Below are 17,652 nucleotides of genomic sequence, written 5' to 3' on the forward strand. Positions count from 1 at the left end.
TCAAAGCGAGCAAAGAAGTTTAGTCTGTCTGGGAGCAAGACATCGTGGTCTTCGACGGGGCTGGTTTTTCTTTTGTAGTCCGTGATTTTACTGTAGACCCTGCCACATTACTCTCGTGTCTAATCTGTTGAATTGCGACTCTACTTTATCTCTATACTGACGCTTAGCTTGTTTGATTGCCTTGCGGAGGGAATAGCTACACTGTATTCGGTCATGTTTCCGGTCACCTGGCCCTGATTAAAAGCAGTGGTTTGCGCTTTTAGTTTTGCGCGAATGCTGCCGTCGATCCACGGTTTCTGGTTGGGGAATGTTTTAATAGACGCTGTGGGTACAACATCACCGATGCACTTGCTAATAAACTTGTTCACCGAACCAGCATATTCATCAATGTTGTTGTTCGACGCTATGCGGAACATATCCCAGTCCACGTGATCGAAGCAATCTTGCATTGAACAGACCTGAGCGCGGATGCTTCCTGTTTTAGTTTCTGTCTATATGCTGGGAGCAGCAAAATGGAGTCGTGGTCAGCTTTTCCGAAAGGAGGGCAGGGGAGGGCCTTATATGCGTTGTGGAAGTTAGAATAACAATGATCCAGGGTTTTGCCAGTCCGGGTTGCGCAATCGATATGCTGATAGAATTTAGGGAGCCTTGTTTTCGGGTTAGCTTTGTTAAAATCCCCAGCTACAATAAATGCAGCCTCAGGATATGTGGTTTCCAGTTTATATAGAGTCGAATGTGTGTCTGCTTGGGGGGGAATATACGCAACTGTGATTATGATCATTATCATTATGATTAGCAGTGTGATAAAGGTTAGGGTTAAGTTTAGGGTTCGGTTTAAAATCAGATTGTATGATTCTGTGGCTGTGCCAGCTAGTGACCACTCTTGCAGAGCTGCATCCAGAAAAAGATTGATGGTGAAAAACGCAATCCTTTTGTTGGTTGCTCTCAATAAATGTGTTTTATTTTTATGGCAACCCTTCCAAATAACCTATTGGCATGGAGTTGGGGTCTATTGTAGACGCCTCACAAGTCCTCAACTGGCAGCTTCATTAAATAATAACCACAAACACCAGGCTCAACGTCAACAACAGTGAAAAGGCGACTCCGCGATGCTGGACTTCTAGGCAGATGTCCTCTGTCCAGTGTCTGTGTTCTTTTGCTCATCTTAATGTTTTCTTTTTATTAGCCAGTCTGAGATGTGGCTTTTTCTTTGCAACTCCTAGAAGGCCAGCATCCCGGAGTCGCCTCTTCACTGTTGACGTTTGTCACACCCTGACCATAGTTTGCTTTGTATGTTTCTATGTTTTGGTTGGTCAGGGTGTGATCTGAGTGGGCATTCTATGTTGGATGTCTTGTTTGTCTATTTCTGTGTCTGGCCTGATATGGTTCTCAATCAGTGGCAGGTGTTAGTCATTGTCTCTGATTGGGAACCATATTTAGGTAGCCTGGGTTTCACTGTGTGTTTCTGGGTGATTGTTCCTGTCTCTGTGTTTTGCACCAGATAGGACTGTTTTAGGTTTTCGCACGTTTGTTGTTTTGTTAGTTTATTCGTGTACAGTTTCTTTATTAAAGTACAATGAATAACAACCACGCTGCATTTTGGTCCGCCTCTACTTCACCTGAAGAAAACCGTTACAACTTTGAGACGTATTTTGCGGGTACTATTTAATGAAGCTGCCAGTTGAGGCATCTGTTTCTCAAACTAGATACTCTAATGTACTTGTCCTCTTGCTCCGGGGCCTCCCACTCCTCTTACTATTCTGATGAGAAACAGTTTGCTCTGTTCTGTGAAGGGAGTAGTACACAGCGTTGTGCGCGATCATTCTCTTGGCAATCTCTTGCTTGGAATAACCTTTATTTCTGAGAACAAGAATAGACTGACGAGTTTCAGAAGAAAGTTATTTGTTTCTGGCCATTTTGATCCTGTAATCGAACCCACATAGGCTGTTGCTCCAGATACTCAACTAGTCTAAACAAGGCCTGTTTTATTGCTTCTTTAATCAGGACGACAGTTTTCAGCTGTGCTAAAATAATTGCAAAAGGGTTTTCTAATGATCAATTAGCCTTTTAAAATTATAAACATGGATTAGGTAACACAACATGCCATTGGAACACAGGAGTGATGGTTGCTGATAATGGGCCTCTGTAGATATGTAGATATTCCATTAAAAATCTGCCGTTTCCAGCTACAATTGTCATTTGGAACATTAACAATGTCTACACTGTATTTCTGATCAATTTGATGTTATTTTATTGGACAAAAAATGTGCTTTTCTTTCAAAAACAAGGTCATTTCTAAGTGACCCCAAACTTTTGAACTTTTGTATATATAGTACAGTACCAGTCAAAAGTTTGGACACCTACTCATTCAAGGGTTCTTCTTTATCTTTACAATATTCTGCTTTGTAGAATAATAGTGAAGTCATCAAAACTATGAAATAACACATATGGAATCATATAGTAACCAAAAAAGTGTTAAACAAATTTTAGATTATTCAAAGTAGCCACCCTTTGCCTTGACAGCTTTGCACACTCTTGGCATACTCTCAACCAGCTTCATGAGGTAGTCACCTAGAATACATTTCAATTAACAGGTGTGCCTTGTGAAAATTTGTGGAATTTCTTTCCTCAATGCATTTGAGCCAATCAGTTTTGTTGTGACAAGGTAGGGGTGGTATACAGAAGATAACCCTATTTGGTAAAAGATCAAGTCCATATTATGTCAAGAACCGCTCAAATAAGCAAAGAGAAATGATAGTCCATCATTACTTTAAGACATAAAGGTCAGTCAATCTGGAAAATGTCAAGAACTTTTAAAGTTTCTTCAAGTGCAGTTGCAAAACCATCAAGCGCTATGATGAAACTGTCTCTATGAGGACCGCCACATGAAAGGAAGAGTTACCTCTGCTGCAGAAGATAAGTTCATCAGCCTCAAAAATTGCTGCCCAAATAAATGCTGCACTGAGTTCAAGTAACAGACACATCTCAATATCAACTGTTCAGAGGAGACTGTGTGAATCAGGCCTTTATGGTCGAATTACTGCAGAGAATCCACTACTACAGGACACCAATAAGAAGAAGAGACTTGCTTGGCCCAAGAAACACGAGCAATGGACATTAGACAGGTGGAAATCTGTCCTTTGGTCTGAAGAGTCCAAATCTGAAATGTTTGGGTTCCATCCGCTGTGTCTTTGTGACGGATCATCTCCACATGTGTGGTTACCACCATGAAGGACGGAGGAGGAGGTGTGTATGGGTGCTTTGCAGGTGACACTGTCTGTGATTTATTTCGAATTCAAGGCCATCCCTTCTGGGTTGCGCTTTGTCCCACTATCATTTGTTTTTCAACAGGACAATTCCTCAACACACCTCCAGGCTGTGCAACAACTATTTCACCAAGAAGGAGATTGATGGAGTACTGCATCAAATGACCTGGCCTCCACAATCACCCAACCTCAGCCCAATTGAGATGGTTTGGGATGAGTTGGACTGCAGAATGATGGAAAAGCAGCCAACAAGTGCTCAGCATGTATGGGAACTCCTTCAAGACTGTTGGAAAATCATTCCAGGTGAAGCTGGTTGAGAGAATGTAAAAAGTTGTCATCAAGGTAAAGGGGTGGCTACTTCGAAAACACTTTTTTGTTTACTACATGATTCCATATGTGTTATTTCATAGTTGTGATGTCTTCACTATTATTCTACTTTGTAGAATCTGTTTTTCAGAATTTTAATCAGCATGTTAAATGTGCAACCAGAGGGAAAAATCTCAAGACCACCTTTACTCCACACACAGAGACGCTTACAAAGCTCTCCCTCGCCTTCCGTTTGGCAAATCTGACCATAATTCATCATTCTGATTCCTGCTTACAAATAAAAATTAAAGCAGGAAGCATCATTGAACACTTCCAAGATGGCGTAGCAGTCAGACGTCTTTGTCTGCGTCTCGTCGTATTCCATGTATATAGTTTTTTAAATATATTTTTCTTCGCATATCTTTTAAAAATATTTTTCTAAACCTCAACTTCAAAATACTCTCCTGCAACCCGCCTCACCCACAATGTGGTGTGGATCTGCTTTTTTTCTAAGGTATTTTTCTTTACTTCTGAACCGGAATCCCCCAACAGAAGCTAGCCAGCTAACTAGCTACAGCTAACTCAGCTAACCTGTAGCTCGGAAAACTCATGCCGGTTTGGACAACGCGATTCAAACCAGAGCATACCGGACCTATTTTTTTTTCTCCATTCCCCGGATTCCAATCGCAAGCTCTGAACCTTTTCACCTGGATCATCACAGCTAGCTAGCTGCAATTCCAAGTGGCTACTCCTGGCTAACATCTCTGTTCCGAAGCAAGCACCAGTTAGCCTGTAGCTAGCCCATGCTAGGCCCATCTCCCGGCTAGCTGAAGAGGTCCATCATCCACTCCGGGGCTACAATACCTATTTTGTCAATTGGCCCAGACCCCTTTTACTGCCGGTACAGAGCTCCTTCACGACTGGACTACCGACATAATCTGCCCAAGGGGGTTATTCAACTGGCTCCGACATCGCGACGTCACCTGAATGCCAATTTGATAGCCTGCTAGCCGCGGCTTTCTAGCTGTTTAGAGCATATTAGTTAGCTGAAGAGATCCATCGGCCACTTTCTTGGGCCACTATACCAATTTTGCCAATTGGACTGGACCCCTTTGATACACGGAACCCTACGAATCCATCACGACTAGTCTATCGACGTAACCGAACGAGGACGCTACAACAGACTTCCTCCGTCACAACGTCCCTCTAAGGCCCTTCTGCTAGCTTGCTAGCCCCGGCCTGCTAGCTGTCTGAATCGTCGTGTCACCAGCCAGCCTAATTACTCACTGGACCCCTATGATCACTCGGCTACGCATGCCTCTCGCTAATGTCAATATTACTTGTCCATTGCTGTTCTGGTTAATGATTATTGTCTTATTTCACTGTAGAGCCTCTAGCCCTTCTCAGTATGCTTTAGCCAACCCTTTAGTTCCACCTCCCACACATGCGGTGACATCAGCTGGTTTAAATGTTTCTAATGATGAGACAATATCTCTCTCATCATTATCTCCAATGTATTCACATCCTACCATACCTTTGTCTGTACAATATGCCTTCAATCTATTCTATCGCGCCCAGAACCCTGCTCATTTTACTCTCTGTTCCGAACGTGCTAGACGACCAGTTCTTATAGCGTTTAGCCGTACCCTTATCATACTCCTCCTCTGTTCCTCTGGTGATGTAGAAGTTAATCCAGGCCTTGCAGTGCCTAGCTCCACTCCTATTACCCAGGTGCTCTCATTTGTTGACTCCCGAACCGTAAAAGCCTTGGTTTCGTGCATTTTAACATTAGAAGCCTCCTCCCTAAGTTTGTTTTAGTCACTGCTTTAGCACACACTCTGCCAACCCGGATGTCCTAGCTGTGTCTGAATCCTGGCTTAGGAAGACCACCAAAAACCCTGACATTTCCATCCCTAACTATAACATTTTCCGACAAAATAGGAGGCTGAGTTGCAATCTACTGCAGAGATAGCCTGCAGAGTTCTGTCTTACTATCCAGGTCTGTACCCAAACAACTTGAGCTTCTACTTCTAAAAATACACCTTTCTAGAAACAAGTCTCTCACCGTTGCCGCTTGCTATAGACCACCCTCTGCCCCCAGCTGTGCCCTGGACTCCATATGTGAATCGATTGCCCCCCATCTATCTTCAGAGCTCGTGCTGCTAGGTGACCTAAACTGGGACATGCAGGGACACCCCGGCTATCCTACAATCTAAGCTTGATGCCCTCAATTCCACACAAATTATCAATGAACCTACCAGGTAAAACCCCTAATCCGTAAACACGGGCACCCTAATAGATATCATCCTAACCAACTTGCCATCCAAATACACCTCTGCTGTTTTAAACCTAGATCTCAGCGATCACTGCCTCATTGCCTGCATCCGTAATGGGTCTGACCATCCCTCATCACAGTCAAACGCTCCCTAAAATACTTAAGGGTGCAAGCCTTTCTAATCTACCTGGCCCAGGTATCCTGGAAGGATATTGACTTCAACCCGTCAGTAGAGGATGCCTGGTTATTCTTTAAAAGTGCTTTCCTCACCATCTTACATAAGCATGACCCATTCAAAAAATGGGAACAGATATAGCCCTTGGTTCACTCCAGACCTGACTGCCCTTGACCAGCACAAAAACATCCTGTGGCGTACTGCATTAGTATGGAATAGCCTCCGTGATATGCAACTTTTCAGGGAAGTTAGGAACCAATATACGCATTCAGATAGGAAAGTTAAGGTTAGCTTTTTCAAACAGAAATTTGCATCCTGTAGCACAAACTCAAAAAGTTCTGGGACACTGTAAAGTCCATGGAGAATAAGAGCACCTCCTCCCAGCTTCCCACTGCACTGAGGCTAGGAACCGGTGTCACCACCGATAAATCCACTATAATTGAGAATTTCAAAAAGCATTTTTCTACGGCTGGCCATGCTTTCCACCTGGCTACCCCCACCCCGGTCAACTACCCTCCACCTCCCACAGCAACTCGCCCAAGCCTCCCCATTTCTCCTTCACCCAAATCCAGATAGCTGATGTTCTGAAAGAGCTGCAAATTATGGACCCCTACAAATCAGCCGGGCTAGACAATCTGGATCCTCTCTTTCTAAAATGATCTGCCGAAATTATTTCAACCCCTAATACTAGCCTGTTCAACCTCGTATCGTCTGAGATTCTCAAAGATTGGAAACCTTCCTCGATCATCCCCCTCTTCAAGGGGGGAGACACTCTAGACCCAAACTGCTACAGACCTATATCTATCCTACCCTGCCTTTCTAAGGTTTTCAAAAGCCAAGTTAAACAGATTTACCAACCATTTCGAATCCCACCGTACCTTCTCCGTAATGCAATCTCCAATCTGGAGTGACACTCTAGACTCAAACTGTTATGGACGTATATACATCCTGCCCTGCCTCTCTAAAGTCTTTGAAAGCCAAGTTAATAAACAGATCACTGACCATTTCGAACCCCACCGTACCTTCTCTGTTGTGCATTCCGAGCTGGTCATGGGTGCACCTCAGCCACGCTCAAGGTCCTAAACGACATCATAACTGCCATCGATAAAAGACATTACTTTGCAGCCGTATTCAGTCGACCTGGCTTTCAACTCTGTCAATCACCACATTCTTATCTTCAGATTCAACAGCCTTGGTTTCTCAAATGACTTCCTCGTCTGGTTCACCAACTACTTCTCTGATAGAGTTCAGTATGTCAAATCGGAGGGCCTGTTGTCCAGACCTCTGGCTGTCTCTATGGGGGTGTCACAGGGTTCAATTCTCGGGCCGACTCTCTTCTCTGTATACATCATTGATGTCGCTCTTGCTGCTGGTGAGTCTCTGATACACCTCTACGCAGACGACACCATTCTGTATACTTCTGGCCCTACTTTGGACACTGTGTTAACAACCCTCCAGAAGAGCTTCAATGCCACCCAACTCTCCTTCTGTGGCCTCCAACTGCTCTTAAATACAAGTAAAACTAAATGCATGCTTTTCAACCATTCGCTGCCCGTATCTGCCCGCCCGCCCAGCAATCACTACTTTGGACGGTTCTGACTTAGAATATGTGTACAACTACCTAGGTGTCTGGTTAGACTGTAATCTCTCCTTCCAGACTGATATTAAACATCTCCATTCCAAAATAAAATCTAGAATATATATATTTTTTCTATTGTGTTATTGATGGTAAGCTTGTTTATTCCATGTGTAACTCTGTGTTGTTGTTTGTGTCGCACTGCTTTGCTTTATCTTGGCCAGGTTGCAGTTGTAAATGAGAACTTGTTCTCAACTAGCCTACCTGGTTAAATAAAATATAAAAAAAGAGCTGGTGTAGCTAAGTCAGGTTTGTAGGCCTCCTTGCTCGCACATGCTATTTCAGTTCTGCCCACAAATTTTCTATAGGGTTGAGGTCAGGCTTTTTTGATGGCCACTCCAATACCTTGACTTTGTTGTCCTTAAGCCATTTTGCCACAACTTTGGAAGTATGCTTGGTGTCATTGTCCATTTGGAAGACCCATTTGCAGCCAAGCTTTAACTTCTTGACTGATGTCTTGAGATGTTGCTTCATTATACCCACATAATTTTCCTACCTCATGATGCCATCTATTTTGTGAAGTGCACCAGTCCCTCCTGCAGCAAATGATGCTGCCGCCCTTGTGCTTCACGGTTGGGATGGTGTTCTTCGGCATTCAAACCTCCCCCTTTTTCCTCCAAACATAACGATGGTCATTATGGCCAAACAGTTTTTATATTTGTTTCATCAGACCAGAGGACATTTCTCCTAAAAGTAAGATATTTGTCCCCATGTGCAGTTGCAAACTGCAGTCTGTGGCTTTTTTATGGTGGTTTGGAGCAGTGGCTTCTTCCTTGCTGAGCTGCCTTTCAGGTTATGTCGATATAGGACTTGTTTTACTGTGGACGTAGATACTTTTGTACCTTTTTCCTCCAGCATTTTCACAAGGTCCTTTGCTGTTGTTCTGGAATTGATTTGCACCTTTCGCAGCAAATTATGTTCATCTCTAGGAGACAGAATGCGTCACCTTCCTGAGCGGTATGACGGCTGCGTGGTCCCATGGTGTTTATACTTGCGTACTATTGTTTGTACAGATGAACGTGGTACCTTCAGGCGTTTGGAAATTGCTCCCAAGAATGAACCAGACTTGTGGAGGTCTCAGCTGATTTATTTTGCTTTTCCCATAATGTCAAGCAAATAGGCACTGAGTTTGAAGGTAGACCTTGAAATACATCCACAGGTACACCTCCAATTGACTCAATGATGTCAATTAGCTTATCAGAAGCTTCTAAAGCCATGTGTCACGGCTTCTATAAGTAGTGGGTGGAGGAGTCAGGCGCAGAGAGCAGGGTAGTTCAAAAGATGTGGATCTTTATTTTCCCAAAAAACTGAGAGACGGTCACGCCACACACACAAGGGCGCGTAAAGACCCAGTCCAAACAAACAGGACGAAACTGATTGGAAAAATGAATACCACAAAATAATCACACACCATAAATAGAAAAACAAGCCCGCACAAAAGCCAACGGGCCTACTGGGGTTTAAATAGCCCACAACCAAAACCTAAACACGGAACAGGTGCAACTAATCAGACACAACTAAATGAAACAGAAAAGGGGATCGGTGGCAGCTAGTAGGCCGGCGGTGATGACCGCCGAGCGCCGCCCGAACAGGAAGAGGCACCATCTTTGGCGGGATTCGTGACACCATGACATAATTTTCTGGAATTTTCCAAGCCGTTTAATGGCACAGTCAACTTAGTGTATGTAAACTTCTGACCCACTGGAGTTGTGATACAGTGAATTATAAGTGAAATAGTCTGTCTGTAAACAATTGTTGGAAAAATTACTTGTGTCATGCACACCGTACATGTCCTAACTGACTTGCCAAAACTATAGTTTGTTAACAAGAAATGTGTGTAGTGGTTGAAAAACTAGTTTTAATGACTCCAACCTAAGTGTATGTAAACTTCTGACTTCAACTGTATTTAGTACCCATTTTATGATTTTATGAAAGTCAACAACCATTTGTCTCTTTTCATTTTGTAAGTTCTTGGCCTTTCCCCATAGTGATTGATGACAGAGGGATTTATATTTGTGAAACAGAAAGCCATGGAAGGCCAAAATACAGTTCCTTAAAATTAGATTAACTTTAAAAAAGTAGATTGTCAATGCAGATCACTTTTAATGATTTTATTCATAAGGTTGTTTACGGGTGCTAATATTTGTTATATGTCTTTTGGGGGGGAGTATTATTATTATAATCTTTTTCTCTGAGAAATTGTGTTAGTATGAATAATATTGTTTTACACTTTTTTGCATACAATATAGCTTGGTATTATTGATTTCATGCAGTCTTTTTTGCTAATCTATATCAAGGGAGCCAATAATTTTGAAGGTGACTGAGTTGCAGAGATGTGTATTGAAAATTAAATACAAAAATATCTCATTTAAGTATTCACACTTCAGAGTCAATACTTTGTAGAAGCACATTTGGCAGTGATTACAGCTGTGAGTCTTTATGGGTAAGTCTCTAAGAGCTTTTCACACCTTGATTGTGCAACATTTGCCCATTTATTATTTTCTAAATTCTTCAACCTCTGTCAAATTGGTTGTTGATCATTACTAGACAACCCTTTGCAGGTCTTTCCATAGATTAAGTTGATTTCAGTCAAAACTGTAACTAGGCCACTCATGAACATTCACTGTCTTATTGGTAAGCAACTCAGGTGTAGATTTGGCCTTGTGTTTTAGGTTATTGTTCTGCTGAAAGGTGAATTAATCTCCCGAGTGTCTGGTGGAAAGCAGACTGAACCACATTTCTCCCAGTGACTCAACCAAGGTTTGCTTCTAGGATTTTGCCTGTGGTTAGCTCCATTCCCCTGTTCTTAACAATTACAAACATATTTTTTGGGGGCAGTATAACTTTAGTGCCTTGTTGCAAACAGGATGCATGTTTTGGAATATTTTTATTCAGTGTGTCAACTAGGTTAGTATCGTGGCGTAACTACAATGTTGTTGATCCATTTTCAATTTTCTCCGAACACAGCCTTTAAACTCTGTAACTGTTTTAAAATCACCATTGGCCTCATGGTGAAATCCCTGAGTGGTTTCTTTCCTCTCTGGCAACTGAGTTAGGAAGGGCACCTTAATTTCTGTAGTGACTGGGTGTAATGATTCACCATCCAAAGTGTAATTAATAACTTCACCATGCTCAATGGGATATTCAATGTCTTTTTTTTCTACCCATCTGCATTGGAAAACCTCCCTGGTCTTTGTGGTTGAATCTATGTTTGAAATTCACTGCTTGACTGTGGAACAGATCATTGTTAGGTTGATAATTGCTAATTGTGTGTGTGGGGTACAGAGATGAGGTTGTCATTCAAAAATCATGTTAAACACTATTACTGCACACAGAGTGAGTCAATGCAACTTATTATGTGACTTGTTAAGCTAAGTTTTACTCCTGAACTTATTTAGGCTTGCCATAACGATGTGGTTTCGAAAAACATAATTCCAATTTGACATTATGGGGGTATTGTGTGTAGGCCACTGACCAATTAAAAATAAAAAAATTCAGGCATTAAAAGGTCATCGGGTGTTAATACTTTCTGACGTCACTGTAATGCACCTCAACATAGGTCTTACCCCAACTCAGGTCTAATGACACTGAAGCTGCCATCCCGCGCTCCAGATTGCGTGAAACAAATGGTCGGGCTCTAACAGTGTATCTTGTGTTGAGGCGATAAAGTCAGACTCGAAGTGGGCCTATCTCTGTCTGGATTGAAATAGAAGCAGAGGCATGCCTGAAAGAGACTCTAGATAAGACACTTTTAACTCAGTAGGCTAAAACTTGCTGACCTGGCCCTCGTACCACTCCCCCCTTGTAAAAGCTGTAACCTCATTATCAGTGGCTTAGCCTCCTGGGAGACTGGGTGTGAGCAATGGAATAGAGGGGTCGCACTGTACAGTATGCAGGGGTGCCATATGGAGGGGGGAGGGGGGTGTAGAACGATTCTAAGGGCCTGTGACTGACAGGGGACCTAAAAACAATATTAGAATATTAGGTAAACATTTTTCAACATTAAAGTAATAAACTATCATCAATAATATTTCATTGACAATGTCCCTTTTTCAGGACCCTGTCTTTCAAAGATCATTCGTAAAAATCCAAATAACTTCACAGATCTTCATTGTAAAGGGTTTAAACACTGTTTCCCATGCTTGTTCAATGAACCATAAACAATTAATGAACATGCACCTGTGAAACGGTCGTTAAGACACTAACAGCTTACAGACGGTAGGCAATTAAGGTCACAGTTATGAAAGCTTAGGACACTAAAGAGGCTTTTCTACTGACTCTGAAAAACACCAAAAGAAAGATGCCCAGGTCCCTGCACTTCTGCGTGAACGTGCCTTAAGCATGCTGCAAGGAGGCATGAGGACTGCAGATGTGGCCAGGGCAATAAATTGCAATGTCCATACTGTGAGATGCCTGAGACAGGATGGACAGCTGATCGTCCTCGCAGTGGCAGACCACGTGTAACAACACCTGCACAGGATCGGTACATCTGAACATCACACCTGTGAGACAGGTACAGGATGGCAACAACAGTTGCCTGAGTTACATCAGGAATACACAATCCATCCATCAGTGCTCAGACTGTCCGCAATAGGTTGAGAGAGGCTGGACTGAGGGCTTTAGCCCTGTTGTAAGGCAGGTCCTCACTAGACATCACCGGCAACAACGTTGCCTATGGGCACAAACCCACACAAAGCTTGCTGAAAATAAATGCAGCTGACAGTAAGATGACGTTTCTTTTTATGCTGAGTCTACAAATAAAACAAATGGTTTCTTTTTCTTTTCTTGTTTCTGCAGCCCTGTCTCCCCATCCCCATACCCCTGAACCAGCCCTACTCCCAACTGAAGAAGGATGTGAGCAGCATTGTGTTGAATGACATATCAGTTGGCATAAGGTACTGCAATGCATTGGGGACAGGAATGTGATTCTCCAGTCACTTGACACAGAGGTAGCCAATATCAGAGCATTAAAGGAAGAGATGCAGGCTCTTAGAGATGGATGGGAGTCTCTCCTGTCTGAGGCAACACTGATTGCTACGCAACTGGATGTTGTACCTCAATTTAGCAAGGAACACAGCCTCCAGAGGAAAAGGAAGAAATTCCATGATGAAACCTCTCAATAGGAGACAGCTCAGGACAGTTCAGCAACGGTGGGTGTTTCAGAACAGTCTTTTTACTGCTATGGACATCATCATAAGTGACTTGGACACTAGGTTCCACACCACTGCAAAAATTGTAGAAGAATTTTCTGCTGTTCTGAAAGTTGGGCAGATTAGTGAGGATACAGTCATTAAGTATTCCAGAGATCTTACACCTGAGCTTCAAAATTAAGTAAGATATCTGAACACTGTATATGCTGCCATTTTTCCCCCAAAGTTGTCCCCTCTTGGTCCCCTGAATGCAATTTGTAAGATGCAGCTGCAAAGCATTTTTGGAGAAGTGTGTATTGCTTTACGTATATTTTGCACACTGCCTGTGACTGTTGCTGGTGGCGAGAGAGCTTTCAGTGAGCTAAAACTGATAAACTATTGGAGGTCCGCTATGTCCCAGGACAGGCTTTGCAGTCTTGCCATGCTGTCCATTGAAAGTCAGTTAGCTAGAAAGCTGGATTTAAAGACTTGATCAATGACTTTGCCTGCAAGAAGGCTCGGCTCTGGACCCTTGGTGAGTAAGGCTGAGCAAGGGCCAGTGATAACTGTTAAATGGCATGGCTATGGATATTGGATCACTACACACATGATGCCCACAGGCTGACTGAGACTGAGAACAAGATATATCTCAAAGTAATGGCTGGATTGCCATAAAATGTGTTGTGCACAGTCAAGACGCCAAGTGAAAGAAACCTATTGATTTGTTGACCACTTGACCTTTCCTCTAGTGCCACCATCAGGCCTTTTCATGTCGATTTCCATTTTGTTTTCCATTTTTCATTTCCACTTTTACATCTGCTTATTTTCTAGTCGGTATATATATTTTGTTCAAAAATCTGCTGTTGATTTCATTATTTTGTTTGTTATATCATTCTATAGATGATAAGGTTAATTTAATTGAAGAGGTTAATGTATATTTAAGTTATATTTATTTTAAGTTATGCATTAATGTTAAGAAAATTTTACATTCAAGAATTGTACCATTCAAATTCAATTTAGACTGTAAAAGATGGCCTTTAGCACATTTCTTATAGAGGGTATCAGTCTTCCATCAAATAATGAATTCCACTGTATGCAGAATGCTGCATGCATGTCTGCACAGTGTTATATTTTCACAGCTCACTGTCAGTAAATATCGTACAGTAAATATTGGACTACAAGAGAGTTGCAAGCCTGCAAAGGTAGTTATTTAAAACTTTGATTGGGTCGATTGGGTTCTGGAGGTGTGTGGTTACAGCAATTGCGCATGGTTTGTGTGGCCTGTGGTGGTGGGGCCCAATGTGATACATTTTCATGGGGCCCAAAATCCCTGGCGGCGCCCCTGACAGTATGTGTCAAGTTCCAGCCTCAAGTTCATATAACTGCAATATCTGAAGGGTCTCTGTTTTTCTTTAATGAACTGAACCACTAATTTAGTGGTTAAATAATAAGTATTTATTTATTATGGTACTACTGACCAATTGAAATAGATTTTAGCTGCACCGGGTAAACACAAAGCCTAGCCATTTCTTCCCGGCTGCTATACCAACACAAAAAGGTTTTGTTTTGCCCCTCCGTTTATGGCCTGGAGTGAGTGCGCGCTAGGCTATATATACAAAGAATCCCATCATTAACCACTGTCAGCAGCTGCTCGTGGTGTGCTATTTAAAGTGCTCTAATGTGTAATATCAGAAGAGCTAACATGGAAGGCAGCATGATGTTTCTTCCCACCCATGCGTTCACCTGCCCTGTTCCTTCACATGTTTTCACACAAACCTCATGACTTGTAAAGCCTCTAGCAAGTATGCACCCTGCGTAGGTGTATTCCCATGTGGCTCAGTCCAGTTTCAGCTCCAATTGAAAGACGTCTTCAACAGTCCTCAGTTCAACATGAATTGGTTTGTGAAGTGGGTCGGTGAAATGTGATCAGTCTGCCATTGAACAAAGTAATATGGTGTTTGTTTTTTTAATTACTTTGTGTCAGTTCATTATTTTTGCCGTTATGAAATGGGTGTGATTTGAAGTTGAAGCTGACCTAATTCATAGAAATCACAGAACATTGTTCTCTCAGGAGCCCCTTGGAAACAAGATGATTTTAAAAAGGATTTTATCTACCAAATGATCAAACATATTTATAAATAAATAGATAATAATGTAGTTTGCTGGCTGTTATGCGGTGACAATCTGTTCTATTAACAGAGCTGTGAAAAACCAACAACTGGCTTCATGAGATGGTGGCAATAATTACAGTATGAAATATAATGCATGCCGTGCATACAGTATAAATGTCATGCCCTGACCTTAGAGAGACTTATTTCTCTGTTTTTGGTTTAGGTCAGGGTGTGATAAGGGTGGGCATTCTAGGTTTTCTATTTCTTCGTTGTTTTTGCCATGTGTGGTTCCTAATCAGAGGCAGCTGTTTATCGTTGTCTCTGATTGGGGATCATATATACGTTGGTATTTTCAGTTTGGGTTTTGTGGGGAGTTATTTTCTGTTTAGCTGTTTTGTTGCATGACAGAACTGTGCGCTTTCGTTTTTCTACGTTGTTATTTTCTTGCAGTGTTCAGTTTTATTAAAAATCATGAACGCCTACCACACTGCATCTTGGTCTCCTTCTTCAACCCATGAGAGTTGTTACAGAACTCACCACCACAAAAAGGCCAAGCAGCGTGGTCAGGAGGAATGGACGTGGGAGGACATCCTGAATGGTAAAGGATCCTGGACGTGGGAGGAGATCCTGGCTGGGAAGGCGGAGGCAGACGGAGGCAGCAAGGAGGGAGCAACTATACAAGGGGTCATGTCTAGCACGGAAGCCCGAGAGGCAGCTCCCCCAAAAAAATGGCGGGGGTGGCACACGGGGAGATTGGCGGAGTCAGGGGTTAGACCTGAGCCAATTCCCGTGCTTATCGTGGGGAGTGTGTGACCGGTCGGGCACCGTGTTATGCGGTGATGTGCACCATGTCTCCAGTGCTCAGTCACAGCCCGGTGCGCTATATTCCAGCTCCCCGCATTGGCCGGGCTAGAGTGGTCATCCAGCCAGGACAGATGGTGCCGGCTCAGCGCTCCTGGCCTCCATTGTGTCTCTTCGGCCCAGGATATCTTGCTCCGGCTCTGCGCACTGTGTCTCCGGTGCGTCTGCACAGCCCAGTGCGTCCTGTGCTAGCACCTCGCATTTGCCGGGCAAAAGTAACCATCCAGCCAGGACGGGTTGTGCCAGCTCTAAGCTTGAGACCGCCAGTGCTACTCCACGGCCCAGTGTATCCGGTGCCTGCTCCACGCACCAGGCTTCCAGTGCATCTCCCCAGTCCGGTGAGACCTGTTCCGGTTCCACGTACCAAGCCTCCAGTATGTCTCCCCAGCCTGGTAAGCCCTGTGGCAGCTCCACACACCAGGCTTCCAGTACATCTCCTCAGTCCGGTGAGACCTCCTCCAGCTCCACGCATGAAGCATCCAGTGATAATCCATGGCACGAAGTCTCCAGTGATGATCCATGGCACGAAGCCTCCAGTGATGATCCATGGCACGAAGCCTCCAGTGATGATCCATGGCACGAAGCCTCCAGTGATGATCCATGGCACGAAGCCTCCAGTGATGATCCATGGCACGAAGCCTCCAGTGATGATCCATGGCACGAAGCCTCCAGTCATGATCCATGGCACGAAGCCTCCAGTCATGATCCATGGCACGAAGCCTCCAGTGATGATCCATGGCACGAAGCCTCCAGTGATGATCCCATGGCACGTAGCCTCCAGTGATGATCCATGGCACGCTGCCTGCAGTGAGGATCCAGGGAAAGGAGCCTGCAGCGACGGTCCCCAGTCCGGAGCCTGCAGCGACGGTCCCCAGTCAAGAGCTTGCAACGACAATCTACGGTCCGGGGTCGCGGCGACGATCCCTGTAGCGTAGGCGCCACCGAAGTGGGGGAGCCGGAAGCCGAGTGGGGTCTGTGTCCCGCACCGGAGCCCCCACTGAGAGTAGATGCCCACCTGGACCCTCCCCTATAGGTTCAGGTTTGCGGTCGGAGTCCGCACCTTTGGGGGTGGGGGGAGGGGGTACTGTCACGCCCTGACCTTAGAGCCTTTTATTTCTCTGTTTTTGGTTAGGTCAGGGTGTGATTAGGGTGGGCACTCTAGATTTTCTATTTCTTTGTTGTTTTTGCCATGTGTGGTACCCAACAGAGGCAGCTGTCTATTGTTTTCTCTGATTGGGGATCATATATACGTTGGTATTTTCAGATCGGATTTTGTGGGGAGTTATTTTCTGTTTTGTTGCCTGACAGAACTGTTTGCTTTCGTTTTTCTACTTTGTTATTTTGTTGCAGTGTTGCAGTTTTTTGTTGCGGTGTTGCAGTTGCAGTTTTATTAAAAATCATGAACGCCTACAACGCTGCACCTTGGTCTCCTTCGTCAACCCACGAGAGTTGTTACAATAACACGACAATTGTGAGCTGCAATATTAAATATAAACTCTACATAGATTTTTCAATCTGATTTTCATGACTACATCACAGTGGCTATCGGTCGGATTAGTCTTAATGTACAATAGTGATTTGAATTTTTTTTTTGAATCTTAAACTCTTAAATGTAGTCAGTAGGGTGGATGAATACATACAAAAGAAAATAGACACATTTCAGACATTACTTACTGTATATTTATGTTTCTTGTAAGATTATTTTAAAAAAAATTGGGGCTGAAAGATTCCAACCGATGATTCAAAATCGTAGGAAATCAGCTGTAATTCAAACTAAGCATAGAAAATGTAAACTAATGAAAAGATAAGGGTGTGGAAATTAATACTGTTTTTTAACTGCTTGTCATAACTATCAACATGACTATCCCCTTAACTTTTTTATTTGAAATATAA

The 17,652-nt window shown here is 43.3% G+C and overlaps 1 protein-coding gene across 1 annotated transcript in view; it reads left to right on the plus strand.

The window, feature by feature from the left end:
- Positions 1-17,652, plus strand: part of LOC112234881 (carboxy-terminal domain RNA polymerase II polypeptide A small phosphatase 1) — a 58,221-nt gene that overhangs the window by 11,810 nt on the left and 28,759 nt on the right. The window contains exon 2 of the mRNA XM_024403216.2: positions 12,456-12,553. Coding sequence (XP_024258984.1) covers positions 12,456-12,553 — 98 coding nt within the window. The remainder of the gene's footprint in view (positions 1-12,455; positions 12,554-17,652) is intronic.

This window comes from Oncorhynchus tshawytscha, linkage group LG03 (genome assembly GCF_018296145.1).
Source record: "Oncorhynchus tshawytscha isolate Ot180627B linkage group LG03, Otsh_v2.0, whole genome shotgun sequence".
NCBI lineage: Eukaryota > Metazoa > Chordata > Actinopteri > Salmoniformes > Salmonidae > Oncorhynchus > Oncorhynchus tshawytscha.